Source organism: Molothrus ater, chromosome 8, assembly GCF_012460135.2.
Source record: "Molothrus ater isolate BHLD 08-10-18 breed brown headed cowbird chromosome 8, BPBGC_Mater_1.1, whole genome shotgun sequence".
NCBI lineage: Eukaryota > Metazoa > Chordata > Aves > Passeriformes > Icteridae > Molothrus > Molothrus ater.
In genome coordinates, this window is record NC_050485.2 from 28,009,977 (window position 1) to 28,029,395 (window position 19,419).

General features: G+C 41.3%; 1 protein-coding gene across 2 annotated transcripts in view; it reads right to left on the reverse strand.

Moving 5' to 3' along the window:
* The window catches only part of ABLIM1 (actin binding LIM protein 1), a 190,098-nt gene that overhangs the window by 17,316 nt on the left and 153,363 nt on the right, over nt 1-19,419 (reverse strand). Inside the window, exons 11-16 of one of the 2 annotated variants that reach the window (XM_054515522.1) lie at nt 18,259-18,414; nt 13,139-13,174; nt 11,756-11,885; nt 9,391-9,504; nt 3,392-3,496; nt 1,052-1,099 (exon numbers count right to left, since the gene is read on the reverse strand). In XM_054515522.1, coding sequence (XP_054371497.1) covers nt 1,052-1,099; nt 3,392-3,496; nt 9,391-9,504; nt 11,756-11,885; nt 13,139-13,174; nt 18,259-18,414 — 589 coding nt within the window. The remainder of the gene's footprint in view (nt 1-1,051; nt 1,100-3,391; nt 3,497-9,390; nt 9,505-11,755; nt 11,886-13,138; nt 13,175-18,258; nt 18,415-19,419) is intronic. The other variant, XM_054515521.1, reaches the window with a different exon arrangement.

Consider the following 19,419-nt stretch of genomic DNA (forward strand, 5'->3'; position numbering starts at 1 on the left):
TCTGCAGTGCTCACTCCTGACTACAGAATGGACTTGTGGGCTTTCCTGCTCACCCCAACTCACTGGCTCTCAGCTATTCATCTAAGCCCTGCAGTGCTGCTGATTTGCTACTTAACCCTAAATACATTTCACTGGATAAAACATCTGCAAAGGGATGAAAATTCAGAGTCTACAAATAATGGAGTCATCTTTCACTGACGTAAATAAAAACCATCTCCTATGCACAGCTGTCTGTTCACAGCAGGAGGGAAGAGTGAACACACTCCTTTATGATGATTCCTTTGTAATGTTCCTTATAAGAGTGAACACACTCCTTTATAATGCAGCCTTCCCCTGTAGGACTAAAGTCTTGACAGGCAAGGCTGTGGGCTTCTGCCATCATTGTCATTTCAGACTCCCTATGACAACACCAACACCAGAAATCTCAGAGCACTAACGCTGCTGTCCAACTCAGAACCCAAACACCTGGAAAAACAAGTACAGCAAACTACCTGAGCTGCATCACACGGCTGAGAGTCAAATTAGCCCTGTCACTGATAAGTCACCTATAATATCTTCACTAATTAAAGATTCTTATTTAAAGCCACATTAAAGGTACATTTGGAATTCCAGTCTGATTATAACATCTCCATCTTTGCTGCTGAAATAAATTATTGTACTGTATCTGTTTAAAATAAGGATATTTTGTGAAGTCCCTGTCAGAGATCAGTCTGCTGTTAATTCATTTTAACATGACCAGTACCTGTACTCTTAAAATAAAAGCTTAAAGAAGAGAAATGCTGCAAAGTATCATAATGCAAACAGCAAAATCTCAGCTAATAGCAATTTTGCCATTAATATCCACACGGCAATATTAACCATATAATCCAAATGAAACAACAGGCTTTAGAACATAATCACTTTCCAGGACATGCAATTACAGCCATTTCAAGCTTGGACTACTAAATTTTTATGCTTGCAAAGCAAAAACGGAATGCTTTTCACTAACTGCACACATTTAAATTCAGCTGACACTCCACAGTTTTGAAATAAAAAGGGAAAGGTCATTTACCGTGTTGTTTGTAGATGGGCGGTTTCCTGTAAATGTTGACACCTTGATCTGTGATATTAAAAAACAGAAAAAAGGGAATGTGAAAAGTACTTCAGTTGTAGATAAAGATAACCATTGAAGCAATAGATAGACCCAATCAAGGATGTGGCACAAGAAAAAGCCAGAAAACTATTTCTAGTATTATACAAGACCAGATTATTTAAAGAAAAGAAAACATAAGAACAAGTGAAAAGTCAAAGACACGTGGTATGAAGTCCTTTGGAGCTGATTCTGTAACATGTGGATGCATCAACTCATGAACCATCAATTTTAGAGTGGGAGAAAAGAGAAGAAATGTAAGCAGGCAAGACATTTCAATGGTGAGGATACAAGCCATTTGGGGAAAACTACCCCAAATAACTTCTGTGGAAAATTGTGCTTCGGTCAGAACAGCTCAATTTTCTTTCCAACTGACTGGCTGGATTGAACAGAGGAGAATGCAGTGAGCCTACAATTCACTTCAAAATCCAGAGAACAAAATAGCCACCTAGGACACTGTTTTGAACAGGCAACAACAGCCACACTTCAGTGAGTCAAAGCAATTCTTTATGCAATGTTCACTGTTATGCTACTAATTCTCAAACTATAAGGAAAGATTTTCTTTCTTTTTTCTGTAATTTTTTATATAAGGCCCACCATATTGCATATTATCTATGTAAATCAGAATAAAAACATTTCCCAGAACTCTTAAGCAGTAAAATCTACAGCATGTCTAAATGATACCATATTTTTCCAAATAATCTAAGACAGGAACCATTTTGTTCTAAACTACCTTCCCACCCCAGCCAACATTTCATGTATTCAGCACAGCTACAAATATAAAAGCTAATCCAAAATCAGCACTACAGTGCAAAAATGTGCCAAAATCCTATTAGAAGAGCAAATTGAACTACAGGGATCTAGAAAATTAACGTCAGAAACCCATTTTGCTACTTTATGCTGCCTGAAAAAAGTTTTCAGTTACATTAGAGTGAAAGATGAAAAGGAATTTCAGAAACACATGTGCTGTATCACAGATCCAATTAAAGTGTTACAGGAGACAACTTTGTCTTTGGTGTTAAGGAAAGTTAAACTTAAAAATCTATTGAAACAGAGGCAAATCTTACTCTGCAGAACCCTACATCCTTAAATAAACAGGCAAACTCATTGCACAGAAAGGCTGTGGTACTTCATTCCTGTGTGGGATCTGTTATGGCCACTTGAGCAGCAAACAGGTAGGAACATTTCAAGGGCAGTCATGCAGTCCTTCTGCACACACGGACCCCAGAGAGCTGCAGGGAGGATGGGAGCACAGCTCCTTCCGTGGCTGCAGGGCCCCAGCTGGCGAGGAGAGCTCCCACACCATGCTCCAGGTCACTTCTCAGAGCTATTCATGCAATTAGGCTTGAGTTTAGTGAGGCACCGAGAGCCAGGTGAGCTTAAGCGGTTAAAAGAGCCGACCTCAGCCAAGCCAGGTCACCCTGACTGAAAGGGGGGTGCACAAACTGGTTATCTGCCAGATTTGAGGAGAGGAGGAAGGGCAGTAACCTCTGGCAGCGAGGAGGAACACCAGGCTGAAGGGAATCTGAAAGTAACTGCGTAGAACAAGGCTTTCAGCCAGCGCTGAAGCAGCCAGATGCATGTCCAAACCCTAGGGACACACAGCTCATCCCATCAAAATCCAAGACACATGGTCTCCTCAGGGGCTGGAACAACTGTGGAGCTCACTTCAAAACAGAGACTGCTCTCTATAGAAAGGACATCCTAAGGCACACATATCCTTGTGGATCTGCAGGTCTCTATGAGGACACCAAGCCATTGTGCAGAACAAGAAACAACCTCACCTGCTTTAAAAAGAAAGGGACACTAAACTAGAATTGCTGTGCTCAAGACTGAAACAAGCCACAACAATCTGAATGAACAATATATGTAATGGCTCACTGGCCACCTCTTTTCTGCACGTGAATCAAAACCAACTCCTCTAAAATTAGAGCTATGCTGGTGCTCAGCTGATGCAAATGGGAGAAAAACCAAGCCCTACGTAGTTCATATACAGCTCACAGGCCATCAAACAACCCTGAAAATGAAGCATTCTAAGAGTGAAACACCTGACCAAGAGAATAGGTAAAAATCCCAAAAATCACAATAAACCCCTACGTTCCTTAAGGCACTACTCCTCTCAGCAAGCCCAGAAGCAGTTCCAAATGCTGAGGGTGCAACCCATGGTAAACGGTGTGAAAGGATGGAGACAAGACAGGAGTTACAAAGGCTACATTCTACACTGTGACAGGACAGCGAGACACACACAGTGCCAGCTCCTACCTGGAACATGGAAATGTTTAGGGGCCTGAGCGTAAGTTGGAGTGAGAGGGCGACTGTCAGGCCGATAGGGGACAGGGGAGTTCCGACCGCTGGACGGCTCATTGCCTCCAATGAAAGAATGGAGAAAACAAAATGAGAAGAGGGAGAGCAATAATAAAAAAAACCAAAAAAAACCAAAAAAAGGCAAGCCCAATCAAACCCAAACAAAACCAGTGGAATCAAAACCTCCAGGGAGAAAAGAAGTCGAACCAAAAGTATAAATACAAACAATAAGGAGAGCTGGTAGTAGCCCTGGTGAATTTTTTTCCCCCCCTGATATTCCTGCAGAGACAAAAATTCATGTTCAGGCTGGAGTTGAGGTTTGAGCAGCTCAGACTCATTCTGACGGCATGCAGGCAGGAGCTGTGCGCCCGTAGCTGGTGATTAGATGGGCAGGTCAGAAAAGAAGAATGGAAGGTTACTTAGCAATGATTTTTTAGTACAGAGATTGATATTTAGAATTAAAAGGCGCAAACACGGAGCAGAGTAGTTGATTTGCAAACCCAAAGCAGATAGAAGCAGATGCTGGCAGTTACTACAGTTCACTAAACCAAAAGTGTACAGAAACCAGAAACAGAAAATAGCTGTTAGGTCACTTGGCCCATATCAAAAGGTATAACTGTTCCACAAACACTCTTTCATCGGTTTAGGAAAATTCTGATATGGCAAAACAATTTGTAAAGCAGTGCAGCCCATCTGGTGGCTGCACACACCTCGTTCGTACCGCACCAAAACTCTATCAATGCCAAATTGGTTCTGATGACAATACTTCACCACTGCTGATTTAGCAAAGCTGAATCTAGTACCTAAAAACCTTAGCTCTAGTTTGCACACCCAGTTTGTTCCATTTGTAGGATTACTCTTACTGGAATTATCCCTTTGCCTCCTGGCAATGCACCACAGCAACCCAACAGCCCTGAAAGTTTCTGTGCCTTGGCAGGGAGTGAGGGCTGCTGCACAACCACGATGGTGGATTCCAAGTATCAACACTTAACAGCCAGATATCCATTCGTATCTCTGTGTGTGTGTACCTTGAAAGAATGCAGCTGCCTCTTTTATTGTGCTGTTCTTCAAACTAGAGCAAACTCACACAAAGAAAAACCATCCACACAGGTGCTTATTTCACATGGGTAGGAGTGACCCCAGCAGTGAAAAGTAGGGGAACATCAAATCCCTTCCATTTTTAAAGTATGCACAAGGGCTTAAAAAACCCTATAAATGTTGATTAGGAAAGCAGGAAAAAAAATGGAGGGCGGAGGAGGGAATGATAACAAATACAGAAGAGTTATAAAACATATGAAAAAAATAATTCAAGCCTGTTTCCTATGTCCTGTTAGAGGACCAAAAACCTTAGACTCAGCAGACTATTTATCTATTTGGGGTGGGGAAATAGGTGTGGGAGAAGGAAAAAAGAAGTTTTCTTTACAATTTACACAAGAAATTCTCTTTTACTTGAACAGTCATCTACCAATCTAAAAGTCACTAAAGGAGAAAAAAAAATACTCTTTTTAAAACCTTGCTGAAATGTGTCCCAGAGGCTTCAGCCAGTATACAAGTTAACCCACTGTATATTAATGTTTTAAAAATTACATGCACAGTTCAGGGGGCTTGGCTATACAAAATTTGTCCAGAAGAATGCATGTGAAAAATTCTGTATTTAGCACTTTGACATTTCAGCCCTAAATGACATGATGCTCTCAATCAGATGTGTTGATGGTGGTTTTCTATTCTGGGTGCAGCGATGCTGGGCTTCTGGCCAGGTAACAGAAAGGATTAGGTTTGCTACCTCTGAAAAGCAGCATGAATGATTAGTTAAACATTATTGTTTATCTCAATCTATGGCCCTTTATTTAGCAATTCCAATATTGTGTTCTACTTCTCCACCCTTTGAGATATTGTGATGGTGAAACACCTCACTTGATTTTACTTATGTCTCTTGATTCTACTGAGAAATTATGAGTTACTTTTCAGCAAAATCATTGTTTTATAAGGAAAAAAAACCCATCAATATTAATATGTCTTGAGATACAGTTAGTTCTTTATAGAGAACATGACACTCTGATGTTTTGCTTCCTTTGGCAATTATACTCAATGGAAGAAAAAAACCAAAAGGGATTTATTGACCTGTGGACTTGTCTCAACAGAGGAGTCACAAATACATTTTACCCATTGGGAACTGGTAGACTAAATGTGTGCATGTTCAATTTGCAAGCTTCTATCACCAACACTACAAATACAGGGAGGAAACCCTTCTTAGGCCCCTCTCCACCTCTAGACACAATGAAGTGTGCTCACACCCATAAATGTATGCTGGCTGGTCTTGCATCAGGGACACAGATAATTTGTTCAGAGAGGACTGGACACGTTGTACAATGCACCCAGCACCAGGCAGGCAGTTACTGCCGTATCACCCTGCACGTGATGCTTTACAGATGCCTCTGTTGGCTTCTATTTCCTGGGGTACCTAATGACTCCTGCTAGTAGTAAGAAATAACTCCCCTTCACACTTCCTAGGATGGAAGCCTCATTGCCTCCAATCTGTTGAAGAAGGAATGGTACATCCACTTAGATTCCCATTAGGCCATCCCTGAGGATCCCACTCTCCTAACGAGGCTTAAGTGCTTGGGATGCAGCTGCAAAAGCACCCACAATTTATGGAAGCAGTGCCAACATCTGCAGAATGTGCACGTGCACAGAGGAAAGCAGAGCTCCTGGCTGCTTGTACCTGTCTCCCAGGGCCTCATGGGCAGCCTGCTAGCAGCTTCACATAAAAACCCATTAAATCTGGGTTCTTTGCCTGAACAGAAATGGCTCTCACTGTTGCAGATAAGCTGTAACTACTCTTAACTCCCAAAGCAACAAGAGCACTCCAGCTCACCAACACTGGAGAAAGAGCTAATTCTCACACTCTTGTCACGAAGTTGAATACGTCTGTGTGTAGGTGGGGGGATGTTAAGAGATAATGGAACAAGCTTAATGTAAAAATCAATCACTAAAGCACAGCAAAAGGGAAATTCAGAGGCTTTTTTCACTTTCATTCTCTTTGCTCCATCAGGTAGTTGTTTTCTACAGCTGAATTTGTTAGGCAAGCTGCCCTAACAGCCAGGAATAGAACTCCTTGCCCACACACAGCCCAGTGTAATGCAGGTCCCTGCTGCCTTCTGAAGTGCTCACCACTGGGCTCGCTGTGGGATTCACAAGCTCAGCTCACAGAATCAGGCCAAAAAACCCATATGCAACCAACACTGAGCCTTCTGTCAACTTGTAACCAACACTGAGCCTTCTGTCAGGTTCCAGTTTAGTTGCTCTACTTCTGAGCAGACAGAGAAAAACAAGCTCAAAAGTACCTGAAACCCTTACTCCTGTTCAGGTTTTGTCAAGCTATCATACATCTTCTTGTCCAGATGTGTAGCCTTTATTTCACACATGAAACTGAAAATCATTGAAAAGCCAATACTCAACTGTCTTCCAGAACAGAACTTTCACCTGCATCCACAAAACCCTGGAAACAGTCACCAGGTACAGAAAGCATTTGATTTCAGAGACCTGCCTCAGGGAAGGAAAGAGGGAACCTGTGAAAACCAAGGTCCAAATTCTCTATGAAGGTGTGTAGATTCCTCATGGGAAGGTCTGTGAGCAAAGGAATACACATTACTTTGGAACCCTTTTACATGGAAATCTTATGGGGGCTTTGCAATATTCTTGAATGCCTCTGAAAAATTCTAGGCATGCAAGATGAAATCCTGGCTCTCAATGAGGGTTTTGTCCCTGATTTCAGAAGGGTCAGGGTTTCTTTCATTCATGGACTTGTTTTGATTCTTTCATAGCAAAGACAGTGCTTTATTGAGACAAGACCAAATTCAATGGAGAGTCCAAATTAGATTAAATGAAGTCTAAGCTGATGAATATTACACACTCTTCTAGCTTTTTCAACATATATGTTATATCAACAAACTCTCACTCTAAGGCGTGTTTAGCCCCTTTCACTCCTCCAATTTCTTTACTTTTGGCTGTGCTTATGAGGTTTAATCATTATGCTTCTTTAAGCCTTATATTGTATGAAAACACACTGAAACTGGTCTAACTGCCTTCTTTTCTGGCCTGAATATACAGAATAACACAGGTGTAATGTGTCATATGACACTTCAGTTATCATTATGCTGCTGGGAAATCATGCCCCTTTACCAAAGCAGTTGAGACATGACCTGTATTTTCTGACTCCTAAAGGGAAAAAACCCCAAAAGTTTTTGTTTTGTGAAATCTTACAAACCAACATCAAGGTCACCTTCTTGCTAAAAGTACAAGTGAGAAAGGCTGAGCCACTAAAAAGATCACATGGTGCCTCTTCTGTCACAGTGATATGAATTTGAGCTTTCAGCAGCTTGGCTGAGTTATGACACATAAATGCTGTCCAGGCCTTCTGAAAATTGAGGATTCCTACAACATCTTTCAGGACATACCTGACAAAAACCATACTCCCTGCCTCTGCCTGCAGCACTTGCAATCCCACTTCTCTAACAATAACTGAGAAAGATACCTGACCTACATGCCAAGGTGATTCTTTGCAATCTGACAACAATAAGCATGGATTTCCAATAGTTCTTCCCATTTATCTGTTGAAGAAGCTATTTTCTCAACAGAAAAAGAATGAAAATGCCACCTGAAAGAGTGTGAGCATTAATTTGGATTTACAGCAAAGAAATGTTGAAATTGCAAGGCCTATGAATTAACTGCATGCTGAAATGAGCAGTATAGCTATTTTTAAGGGTCCCAATCTTTTTAAGTGAGATTTTTTTTTAAAACAGAGACATAGTAGAAAAGTGGACAGTGGAGATTATCAAAAATCATCTTAAAAAAGGCAAGAGTAAAATTAGTGATGGTGATCTGAATGCTTAAAGAGCTATGATGTTGAGATCTATTAGCATTTCTTGAAACTTCATGGCAACAACTTTCTTGCAACTGCTTTTGATTATCTTCAGTTTATGAATATCTATATTAATCAATGGTGCCAGATTGGAATCTATGTTCAATTTACTCAGCTTTGTCTTTCTGAGCTCTTGTAGGTGATATAAGCTATGACCTTCTCCCCCCAAACAGAAGAGATGGCCCAGCCAAGTGCTCCAATAGAACTCAGAGTAAAACCCCATTCACAAAAAGCAAGAAACAAAACTAAAAGATCACTGAACTAAATGAGTCCCTTGAAGGGACACAGTGAAAGAAGAATCCTCCTCCAAATCAAACCATGGAAAGTAAAAGATTGAAAAAAAGACCAGATCTTCAAATAATGTAAATCCTTGCGGTGCTACTGTCTTCAGCAGAGCCTGCTGATTTGCACTAGTTGAGGAGAGGTCTAGAGATTTCAATTTTACTGTGTTGGGCCCTAATTATTGCCAAGGTGAATAACAATGATTAAGTTCCATTTTGCCATTGATCTTTATATAATCTCTTTTCTTTCCCTTCTTCATAGTTTTGATCACCTTGCTCTCATTCAGGCAATGCTGTAATCAAATTTTCACTGCATGTTTTAAGAATGGGGCAGTAATAATTAAATTTGATAAACTAACTAATCAAATTTTCACTGCATGTTTTAAGAATGGGGCAGTAATAATTAAATTTGATAAACTAACTGCTGAAGGGATTGTTGTGTACTGCTTTAGAAAGAAGCTAAATCCGGCACATAGAGGTTCTAAGTAATAAATGACAATGTTTTTCTGTGTATTTCTACCAGGTAAAAGCTTGGTGACTCTTCAACTAGGGCCCTTAGAAATGACATATTTCCTCCAAAAAAAGGACATTATGTCTATTCTAAACGCAGTTCTGAGTGCAGCAGCACATTTCGAGGCATGCTCAGCTACACAGCCATAGGCAACCTCCCAGAGCCACGCCTTCACAGCTCTGCCAGAGCGCCAACAGGTCTCCAGCCTGGAGGGTACTCCCTGGAGAGAGGCCTGGCTCCTTACCTTTGGCATGGGGGATGAAGTGGTGTCGGAATGGGGAGTTGGGGCGGGAGTCGTGGAGCGCGGGGCCGCTGCAGCGCGGGGGTGCCACGCGCCGCGCGCCCAGAGCCAGCAGCTCTGCGGCCACGGGGAGGCAGGGGCAGGACAGAACGGAGACAAAGAAAAGCAATAAGAGACAGGCAGGGAAGGAGGCTTCGAAGGAAGCAGGAAAAAAAAAAGGCATTGAACAATTAGGATTCTGGAAAGAAGGAAGGAGAAAAGAAAACAACAGAACGGTTAAAGATGCACCAAAGGGCCCGTAAATGTTAAGAACAAAATTACAGGAAGTGTTAGAAGAGAGGCTTAGGTTTGAACTGCATGGCTAATTTAGCATAACATCATTGGCTTAATGAGCTTCTGAGCAATGCCTTGTTACCAGAAAGTAGCCTGCTACCAGCATGCAAACATCACAAACGTTGACGCTCAATTAGTTAAGAAAACAGCTGGTTTGAAAAGTCCCTGACCAAAAAATGTCAGTCAAAAGGCATGCAAGCTGTTTTCTATTGTTTTAAGACATTCCAGAAATGCTGCCAACATCAGCTAGGGCACCAGGGGAGGAAAAGGCTGCAAACTTTTTCAGAACTTGTAGCACTTGATTTTTGAAGAACCTTATCCTGACAACGTCAGTACAGCAGTTCACTTCTCTCTCAAGGGCTAGCTGGGAGCAAAAGAGAAGTGATCTGGGGCCACTGGGTGTATTCAGAGAGAAATTATTCTTGCAAAATAACATGGTGAAAAGAATTGCTATTAGGAGGAAAAAAACATACATGTTTGTGCTATTATTCAATAAATAATTACTGTAGGAAAATTATTCAAGTAGCTTTACCAATTACCCCAAAACAGCGTAGGAAACATCAAATGACAAAATATACAGAATTACTTCTGTGTCATATGAGGATCAGTAACAGGTGAGCCCAAGATGAGATCATCTGAACATAGATAAGTTTGAACAAATATCTCTCCGGAAAATCCTTCAGGCTGTGGACTTTGGAAGATTCTACATTGGATCACAAGTCTGGCTTGAGCCCATCTGCCCATCACAAGAGTTACATAAACAGAGATTGCTTCTGGGGAAGGCCTTTGACTGAACACAGACAGTAAAACTCAATCACAGTCAAGTCTGGAATAGGACCTGGATTTGTTCCTATCCCTGAGACAACAGATAAAAATGGAAAAATCCCCTCAGACATGGAGAACCAAGGGACAGAAGTTTGCAGCTTTTTCACATTTTCAAGTCTCTTTCAGTTTCAGTTGTAACGTCATCTTAAAACACAGTCATGTTGTCAGCACTAAGTATCAGACACAATTTGCTTCTGTCCCACCTCCCTTGGGTCCCTTAAATAAGGCATTCACTGACAGATACAATTGGCTGCTTTCAGCCCACCCCCACTAGGAAATGGCTACAGCATTCAAGTTCCACAGTGGTGGCTCTATTATCAATCTTTAATTTTAAAAATGCAGCTCCTATTGCATATGGGCTTTTGGCATCCCAACTGTTCAGCTGTAATCACCAAGGAAGATGAAACCATGCAATTGTATAAATTAATTTAAAAACAGATCACAAAGATTTAATTCATTACCATACACAATAAAATCAGTCTTGAAAAGTCTTCAATGAGTAGCATTTAGCCATACATTTTTATGCATTTTGGGTGTGGATGAATAGTTCATTTTCATATCTTGCTTTTAGATACACAACCAGTAATTTTGAAGGCACTGGGAACCTGAATGACCCGTACATTTTCTTTACTGCACTGCTAAACCAGAAAATAAAGTATGTTTTCAAGTGTTCCCAGGCAATTGCCTACAGCTTTAATTAAAAAGATACTTTCTGAGTCCATGTCTTATAAAATGACAAGCAATTTGGAACATATGGGTGTTTTGCTTCTGAATATGAGATTCTATGGCTGCACCAAGCTTTAAAGGAATTTTTTACAAGGGAATAAACCTAAATTACTAACTTCTGTGCAGTCAAGCCATAATTTTTGTTTCCAATACGTGATACTTTTCCCAAACTCCAGAATGAACTTTGCCATTCACTGCTGCAAATTTTTGCTTGCTTTCAGAAACATACAAATATTTTTAAAAGAATTGATTGGAAACAAAACTAGAAGATGCATATTTATGATGCAAGAAACAGTCAGCCTAGTGCAAAAGACTATGTCAATCCAGAACAAAAAAACAGGTAGAAAACGAGACATTCAAATACACAACAATTTTTCAATTTGAAACTTCCACTTCTAAGAGAAAGAAGTGCTTCACTGCACCACTGAGTGGCATAATAAAGAAACCATATTTTTGCATGGATCTGCAATGCAGTTGGCCTTACCAGGTCTGTGGAAGTGCTGGGGGGAACGTGACATGGTGGGGGTGTAGCTGTGGCGGCTGTACACGGGAGAGTTAATGGAGCCCTGGCTGGTAGACCTGTGAATCATGCGGTCCCGAACGTCCTGGTAGCCCTGCAGGACAGAGGCAGCCACTGGTAAATGGAAATGCACAGAACACATTTTCAGCAGCACTTAAGTTCTGTGGATCTGAAGGCATCAGCAGAAGCGACTGAAATAGCAACATCCCTTAAGCTTTCAACCTACTCCATTAGCACTGCTCTCCAAGGATCTGCTCCAACCCATTTTTATAGTCAGAATTCAGTCGTGGAAGGTTCCAACTCCACTTGTGATTTCTATTAAGCTCTGTAACAATCCTAGATTTGCCCACATTCCCCGACTCTACAAGGGAAACTGCATCCAGAGCATGTGTGTCCTGCAGTGTCCTGCACAAGACACATCAGCTGGCCATCAGCAAGCTAATGGAGCTTTGAGACCAGCAAGAATTCAATAGCTGCAGCAGAGAGCTCTCTGTGGCTAAAGTGACCATGTGTCACCAGCTGTATCAGCAGGTATTTATATCTAAATCAGATTCCCCATGCATCTGAAAACATGACATCTTGTACAGCAAAATTCAGTTTACTTGGTTTCCTGGGGGTACAAAAGCCAATAAAAGAAACAAACAAACAAAAAAACCCCTCAAAACAAATGACATCCTCAACCACCCACTCCTCCATGAAGCAAACTAAACCAGGACAAAAAGGAAAGGACTGATTAATGCATGAAGATTTACAAGAAATTTTGCTGTCCCTTCATTTTTAACTAGTAGCGGTAAGTACAACTTTGATGTTGCAAATAAGCAACAGGATAATGCAATGATAATGATTCTGCAAGGGCATCGATTGTATCCTGACAAACGACTTCCCAACTCTTCCAAATTATTATGATGTTCAAACTAACTCCTCTGACAAAGCAAAACCAAACCAGACCATAGCTATGTTTTCTTCAAGAAAAAACTGCAAATGTTTCAGCAGCAAACATGGGTTGTTATTTGGATGCTTAGAGCAGCATTTTATCTGCTGTAAATCCTGCAGCTCTCAAGACCTGAATCTGCCTGTGCCACGAGGAGCAGGAATGCACCAGAAGTGACACCTGCTGGACAAAGGGCTCTGCTTTAGTGGGAGGAGCGGCAGCTCCACTTCTTGTACAATAAGAGCTTCATGTTTCCTTCTTAGAAATAATTTTGTTAAGTTTCAACATTGAGAAAACACGCCTGTGTGGCAAACACAGACGGATCTGACTGACAACAAACCAAACACCTGCACTGGCTCGAGGGAATAATTCTAATCACAGAAGGACACTGCCCCCAAAGGTTCCACCAAACTTACTTCTGCAGAAGGGGTGGGTGATAAAGTCCTTGGAGACTGCAAAGACATAAAAAATAAGGTTATGAAACATCATTGCATATGATGGGCCAGAAAAGGGTAATCTAAACATTGCTGCAGGTACTCTGACATATGACAGTGTAAAGTGGCAATGCAGAAATTATTGAGACCCTTCCAGCACTGGAACCTGCTTTTTCCACATGGCTCAGGGACTGGTCCATAAATCATTGACGTTTAATGTTTCTGGGAGAATCTTTTTAGGCGTGATTAATTCAGCCAAGTACCATGCAAGATCATCTTAGCCATCTAATCATTGTGGTAATTAAAACATAGCTGTAAAGATCAAAATCAGAAAGAGTTATTAATTTAACAACCATGCCTGTCATGAAGAAATCTTTAAAATGGAAATCAAAAATAAATAAACTTAACTCAGAGCTTTGCATGGAAAATAAAAACTCAGAATATCTTTTAGGATGAAGCATGTTTTCCCTCCAACACACACACTCTGGCAAAAATGCGCTTCTCCCCAAGGCCTTACATTTCATACCCATTCAAAGGAGCACGTAGTTGTCATCAACATTTCTTTGATATGACCTCCTTTGAATCTCTGTGTTGCTCCATGGTTACGTAAGGAGAACAGACAGGAATTACAAGCATGTGTATTGAAAGAACTGCACAAAGGCCAGTGGGCAGAAATATGCACAATATTATGAAAAGTTTCTGTAACACACAGGGAAACTGAGGCAAGAAATGCCTTTAGAAGAAACATATGATTATGCATATGCTGCTGGTACAAACAAGAATAAAGGCTATGTGTAATTACCAGTTATGTGCTCTTCAACCACCAGGCAATGTGAAGCCGGGAGATCAGGATTTAATTATTTCCTTTGTGCACAAAACTTCAATATTATTTGTCATAGTAAACTGGGCAAGAGATTATGCTTTTAAATAAGACCACAATTATAGAGTGATATAGCTATTAAGATAATATCTCAGAAGCAAAACAGCTGATTCTGGTCCAACTACTACACTAATGTACAACAGCAGTAGTGTAAAATGTATGCAGAGTTTCTGGTAATAAATATCCAGCTGGTAGATATCCATAAACTTTGGATTGAGAGACCATTCACTTTCATGGAGCTAGTGACACTGGGAATGCTAAGTATCCAAACAAAGGAGCAACGTTTGTTATTGGATACAGGACATCTCATTTTCAGCAAATTTCCATAAAGCTGTTAGAAACTGTTTTTGCTACTTTCCATCAAAGTCTTAAAAATATTTTATATTCATATTTTCCTAATTCCTATCATCTAACAGCAGCAGCTGTAAAAACTTTGCTCCACCTTCCTCCTTGCTTTGGAAAAACATCCTCTACAAAAACTTAAGAGATAACCTAAAACTTTCAATATGAATGAAAAAAGCACATGTTGTGAGGTGCATTCTCACATTTTTCTGCTAGCAATTCATGTGTTACTCTAAATAAATGAATTTCTATCATCTGCTAGGGTTACCTGGATGCTGAGGTAATGGCTACAGTAAAAAGTAGTCACAGGAATCTAAGACTGGGAAGGCAGCCCAGAAAGTAGCATGCTGAATACAGATATTTTTCCTTTCATGTATTTTTACTCCATCACTAGCTGACATTGTCTCATGGCTTTTTGGGAAATGGAAGCTCACTCTGCAACCAAGTTGCTGTTTCATCACGCACAGGTGAACTGTCAGATCTCAAACTTGGAGGCTGCCAAGGAATGTTTGTTTCTCCAGGTCTTTCAAAACCTGGCCTATGACAGAAGGCCACACTATGATCAGTTTGAAACACACTGTACAGGTGAGTGAGAAAAGCAGCTCCATCCCAGAACAGCAGGCCAGTGGAAATACAGTGATGGCTCCAGAAAAGGAAGAAGGGGAAAGAGAAGGGGAAGAGAAATAGGACTTGTTCTGACCAAACTTATATAAAATTTTCTACGGCAACAGTCTCAATTCTCTATTCCTTTGTGATCTCAGAGTCTCCTCTAATACCTGCAGCCTCACGAGTCATTTTGTCGTCTGGGAAATTTCTGCTAACTTTTACAGGTGTCATTCTGCATGTCACACTGATCTATTTATAGCTCTCTTTTAACTGAACTACAGGTGGGATTCCTGCTCCATTTGGAAGCATCTATCATGTTAGAAAAAATCCTTTTTTTCATTTCATGTCTGCTTGTTTAGTGAAAGGTTTTTCAGAGCATTTAGTGCTTTCAACAAACAGAATACTTGAAATAAAGGACATAAAGTGCTGCTTCTCAATATATACCCAACAAAAGCGGGAGCTGACAACAGCCTCAGTGCTCACCAGGCTGCTGCTTGCAAGGCAGGAGTGACAGGTCCCGAAGAACCTGAATACCTGGCAGTTTCTGGGAACTTTAATTAATTAATTTAATGAAACAATTAATTTCCGATCTGGTTTGTGTTTCCGAGGGCCATGACAGGCGGAGCCAGCCCGCGTTCCCCGCGAGAGGGCGCCGGGACAGCGCGGGATGAGGGAGTGAGGGAGTGAGGGAGGCCGGGAACCCGCCCGGCCCGGCCCGGCCTTTCCCTGCCCTTCCCTGCTCTGCCCTGCCCCAGGAGCACAGCCCCAGCCGGCCCTGCTCACTGCCACGCTGTTTTCTCGCTTTCTGTGCCCAAAATCTATCGTTTGCTGGCAGCCTATTCCCTAGAATTACGGTTTGTGTCCATCTCTGTGCATCTTCCCTTGTACAGCCAAAAATCTCTCGTTTCTGAGACTGCTGATTTTTTTTTTTCCTTTTTAAATCATGGTGAGGTGTCACAGACATATTTTCTGAAAAATCCTTTGCTAGGATTTTTCTCCTGAGAAGCTGAGAGGCCTCAGAAACGCAATGTAAACAATGATTATCTGCAGCTGTGGAATGTGGCAGGTGCATCTTTGACTGGTCTCATGTTGATTGTTTTTAATTAATGGCCAAGCACAGGTCCAGCTGCGTTGGGACTCTGGTCAGTCACAAAAGTAATTTCTTTCTAGCTTTCTGATGTCTCCTTTCTCTTTCTTTAGTATAGTTCTAATGTATCATTTTCTTTTAATATAATATATATAATAAAATAATAAATCAGCCTTCTGAAACATGTAGTCAAGATTCTCATCTCTCCCCTCGTCCTGGGGACCCACAAACACCATCACAGTGAGGGGCATTTCTAGTTCTTCATGCATAAAGAGAGGGTCCCCTTTTATTAAACACCACCACATCCACACCCTCTGCAAAGAGAATGCAGGATAAATCACTGCACAACTGAAACATGTCGCCTTCTTTGCTTTTTAAAGATGATGGGGACTGATATACGTTGTACCAAGACTGCTGTCACTCGATTACCACAACACAAACACAGGGTAAGGGATCACTCCACCCCAATGGGCTTGTGTTCTCATTAGGGCAAGGGAAGGGATGAGAAACAGATACAAAGAGGTGAGGTAACTTGCCCAAGGTGACAGAAGTCAGCAGCGGCATTGGGTGAAGACCCAAGGTCTTCTGAAAAGAAGGTGAGAGCCCCTTTTGTTTCCAGAACAAATTTCTGTACTCACTAGAAATTAACTGAATTTAATGCTGGTGAAAATATGGTGTAAGAAAACCCCAAAGGCTTTTGCTTATTCTCAGAACAAGCATAAAAGCAGACAACTTACACCATAGTGCTTTATCAGCTTCCAACATACTGCTTTGTCAGTAAGAAGCTCCCCTTTAAGGATTAACATGCAGTTCCCCTTCTCTGGTGAGATTCATCCCCCCCATGTGACTAACAAGAGACGTGTTTGTAGCAGGTTTTGTGGAACGGGTCAGGCCTGTTGGAACTGGTCAGAGGTCACCAATGCGTCTCACTGTGGTTTTGAACCAGATGCCAGCTGAATTCACTACCAACATAAATTGGAGGGGAGAAATTCTGTAATGTTCTGACCTGTTAATCTCTTATTTCATTCCTGAGCTGAATTTCCAATTCATGATTTGAAAAACTAGCTCTATAAAACATTTAAGAACAAAGGAGAAAAACTGATGTAGTTCTGACCTGCTGGTGGGCAGAACACTGATAAGAAAACAGATCATTAGTCACACTGAGCTGGTGATCTACAGACCACTGCTGCCTGAACGATTTACTGTAATTCTTTCTTCAACTTATCTTCATACTCAATTCAGTTACAGTCAGTAAGGTCACTGAGATTGCAGCAGTAAATCCATTTCCACGTCCATTTAGATTTGCGTTCAGGAAGTCTGATTCACAGACGGATGGTATTACATCACGAAGCCTGCTCCACAGACTGCACTGGAATAATGTAAATAGTATTTGCAGCTATGGAAATTCACCTGAGAAAACTGGGGACCACCAATCTGAAAGACACCTTCCCATACAAGTTTAGAAAATAAATGACATAGCTTTTTCTTATTGCTGTGTGATACAAGAACCCTTAATAAATGTCAGCAGGTCAAAATGTGAAGAAGGTATTTGTATAACACAATTAACCTGCTTTCCCAGGTGGAAGAGCACTTCATCCTGACACAATTTTATCCAGTATGTCTGACAAAGTGCTCTGGTGATATATATTTCTGTGAGATAAGTATCCTGCTGCTCCTAGTCCATAGAATATCACGGTATTCCTCCTATCCTCCTGTGAATATTGGTGCTCCACAGCACAACAGCACACTGGCTTTTGCCCCACGTGCCTTGCCATTCCCAAAGATTAGATATCCATGGGAGTCATGAGGAGGCACAACAGCACACTGGCTTTTGCCCCACGTGCCTTGCCATTCCCAAAGATTAGATACCCATGGGAGTCATGAGGAGGCACAACAGCACACTGGCTTTTGCCCCACGTGCCTTGCCATTCCCAAAGATTAGATACCCATGGGAGTCATGAGGAGGCACACAGGGACAGCGTGCAGAGCTGCCCCGTGCTGATGTAGGTGTGTCTAACCCTGCAGCCCCACACGTGAGGCAGCACCGTGAGCGCTCCCCGTACCCCAGATGAGACAGACACAAAGCAGTGTGAGCAGCAGCAGCCACCTCCAGCAGTGCCCATGGGAAGCAAAGCAGGCTCTGGATGCAGTGCACAGCAGAATGAGGTGCTGGTAATGGGTCATTACCTCTCCAAGACTCTGTCTCTCCTGTCTGTCCTCGTAGGCGGAGGTGTAGAATGGCTCATAAGTAATTAGGTCTGGACGTTCAATGTCATAAATGGCCTTGACTTTGGGAATGGCTGCTAAATCCTTGTAATCAAGGATTTCATTGTCTACTTTTGCCTAAAGGTCAAAGACAGAAGATAAATTAACTTACACAAATACACTGGCAATTTCTGTTTTACACAATTCATGATTTTGTGTATTTGTTGTCACACTGTTGCTATGGAAACCCCTTTTTGGCACCCTACATCTGGAGTGAATGCTTCTTGTTCTTCTCCAGCAGGCCTCCTCTGCAGCAGCTCACAGTGTTTTCTCTTCTCTTAGGGAAGAAAGAACATGGCATATATAGATCTAGTTACAAAAGTTTTTTTATCCCCATTAGTGAGCTGGAAACTTCAGCTCTGCCAATGACTCATTTTGTGGCCTCAGGCAAGTATTTTCACCTTTCTGCTCTTGTTTTCCCATATGCAAAATGGGTGATAACATCAATTTAGTTTGCAGATTACAGAGATTACAAAAGGATTTCATGCTGAAGACCACAGACAGATACTCAATTTATAACTGTGCACACAAGAGGAAACAGAACTTATTGGAAGGAAATAAAAAGACAAGGAGGACTGTCAGGACTGGGTATCCAAACTACCAGATAAAATAATTACATTGCATTCATCACTCATCCTATGCCCAAGCTTCTGACTAAAGCATCCACTCCTTACCAACTACATAGTGCAGGCATGGACTATTTTTTTTTCCCACTAAGACTGCAAGGAGATCTTGACTAGTTAAAAAAGCAGAACTAGGAAATAAATTCCCAAGTCAGCTGCACCCACTACAGGGAGACAGAAAGAGGCCTTACATTTAGTTTAGATAACTAATATATTCCTTTACTTACAGAAAGACTTTAAATAAATCATCATTTTTATCTACCTTAGAGAAATATATTTATGACTAAAACTGAAATATATTCAAATTGTTTTTCAACACTTCTAAAAGATACTTTATTCATAGTAGACTGCATGAGGAAACTCACATTCACTTCTGCTCTTTCTCAGTCCTAGCACCTAGTAATTTCAGATTAATATGCATTTCACAAGCTCTTTAACAACCACTGGTCTTGGTGGTTCT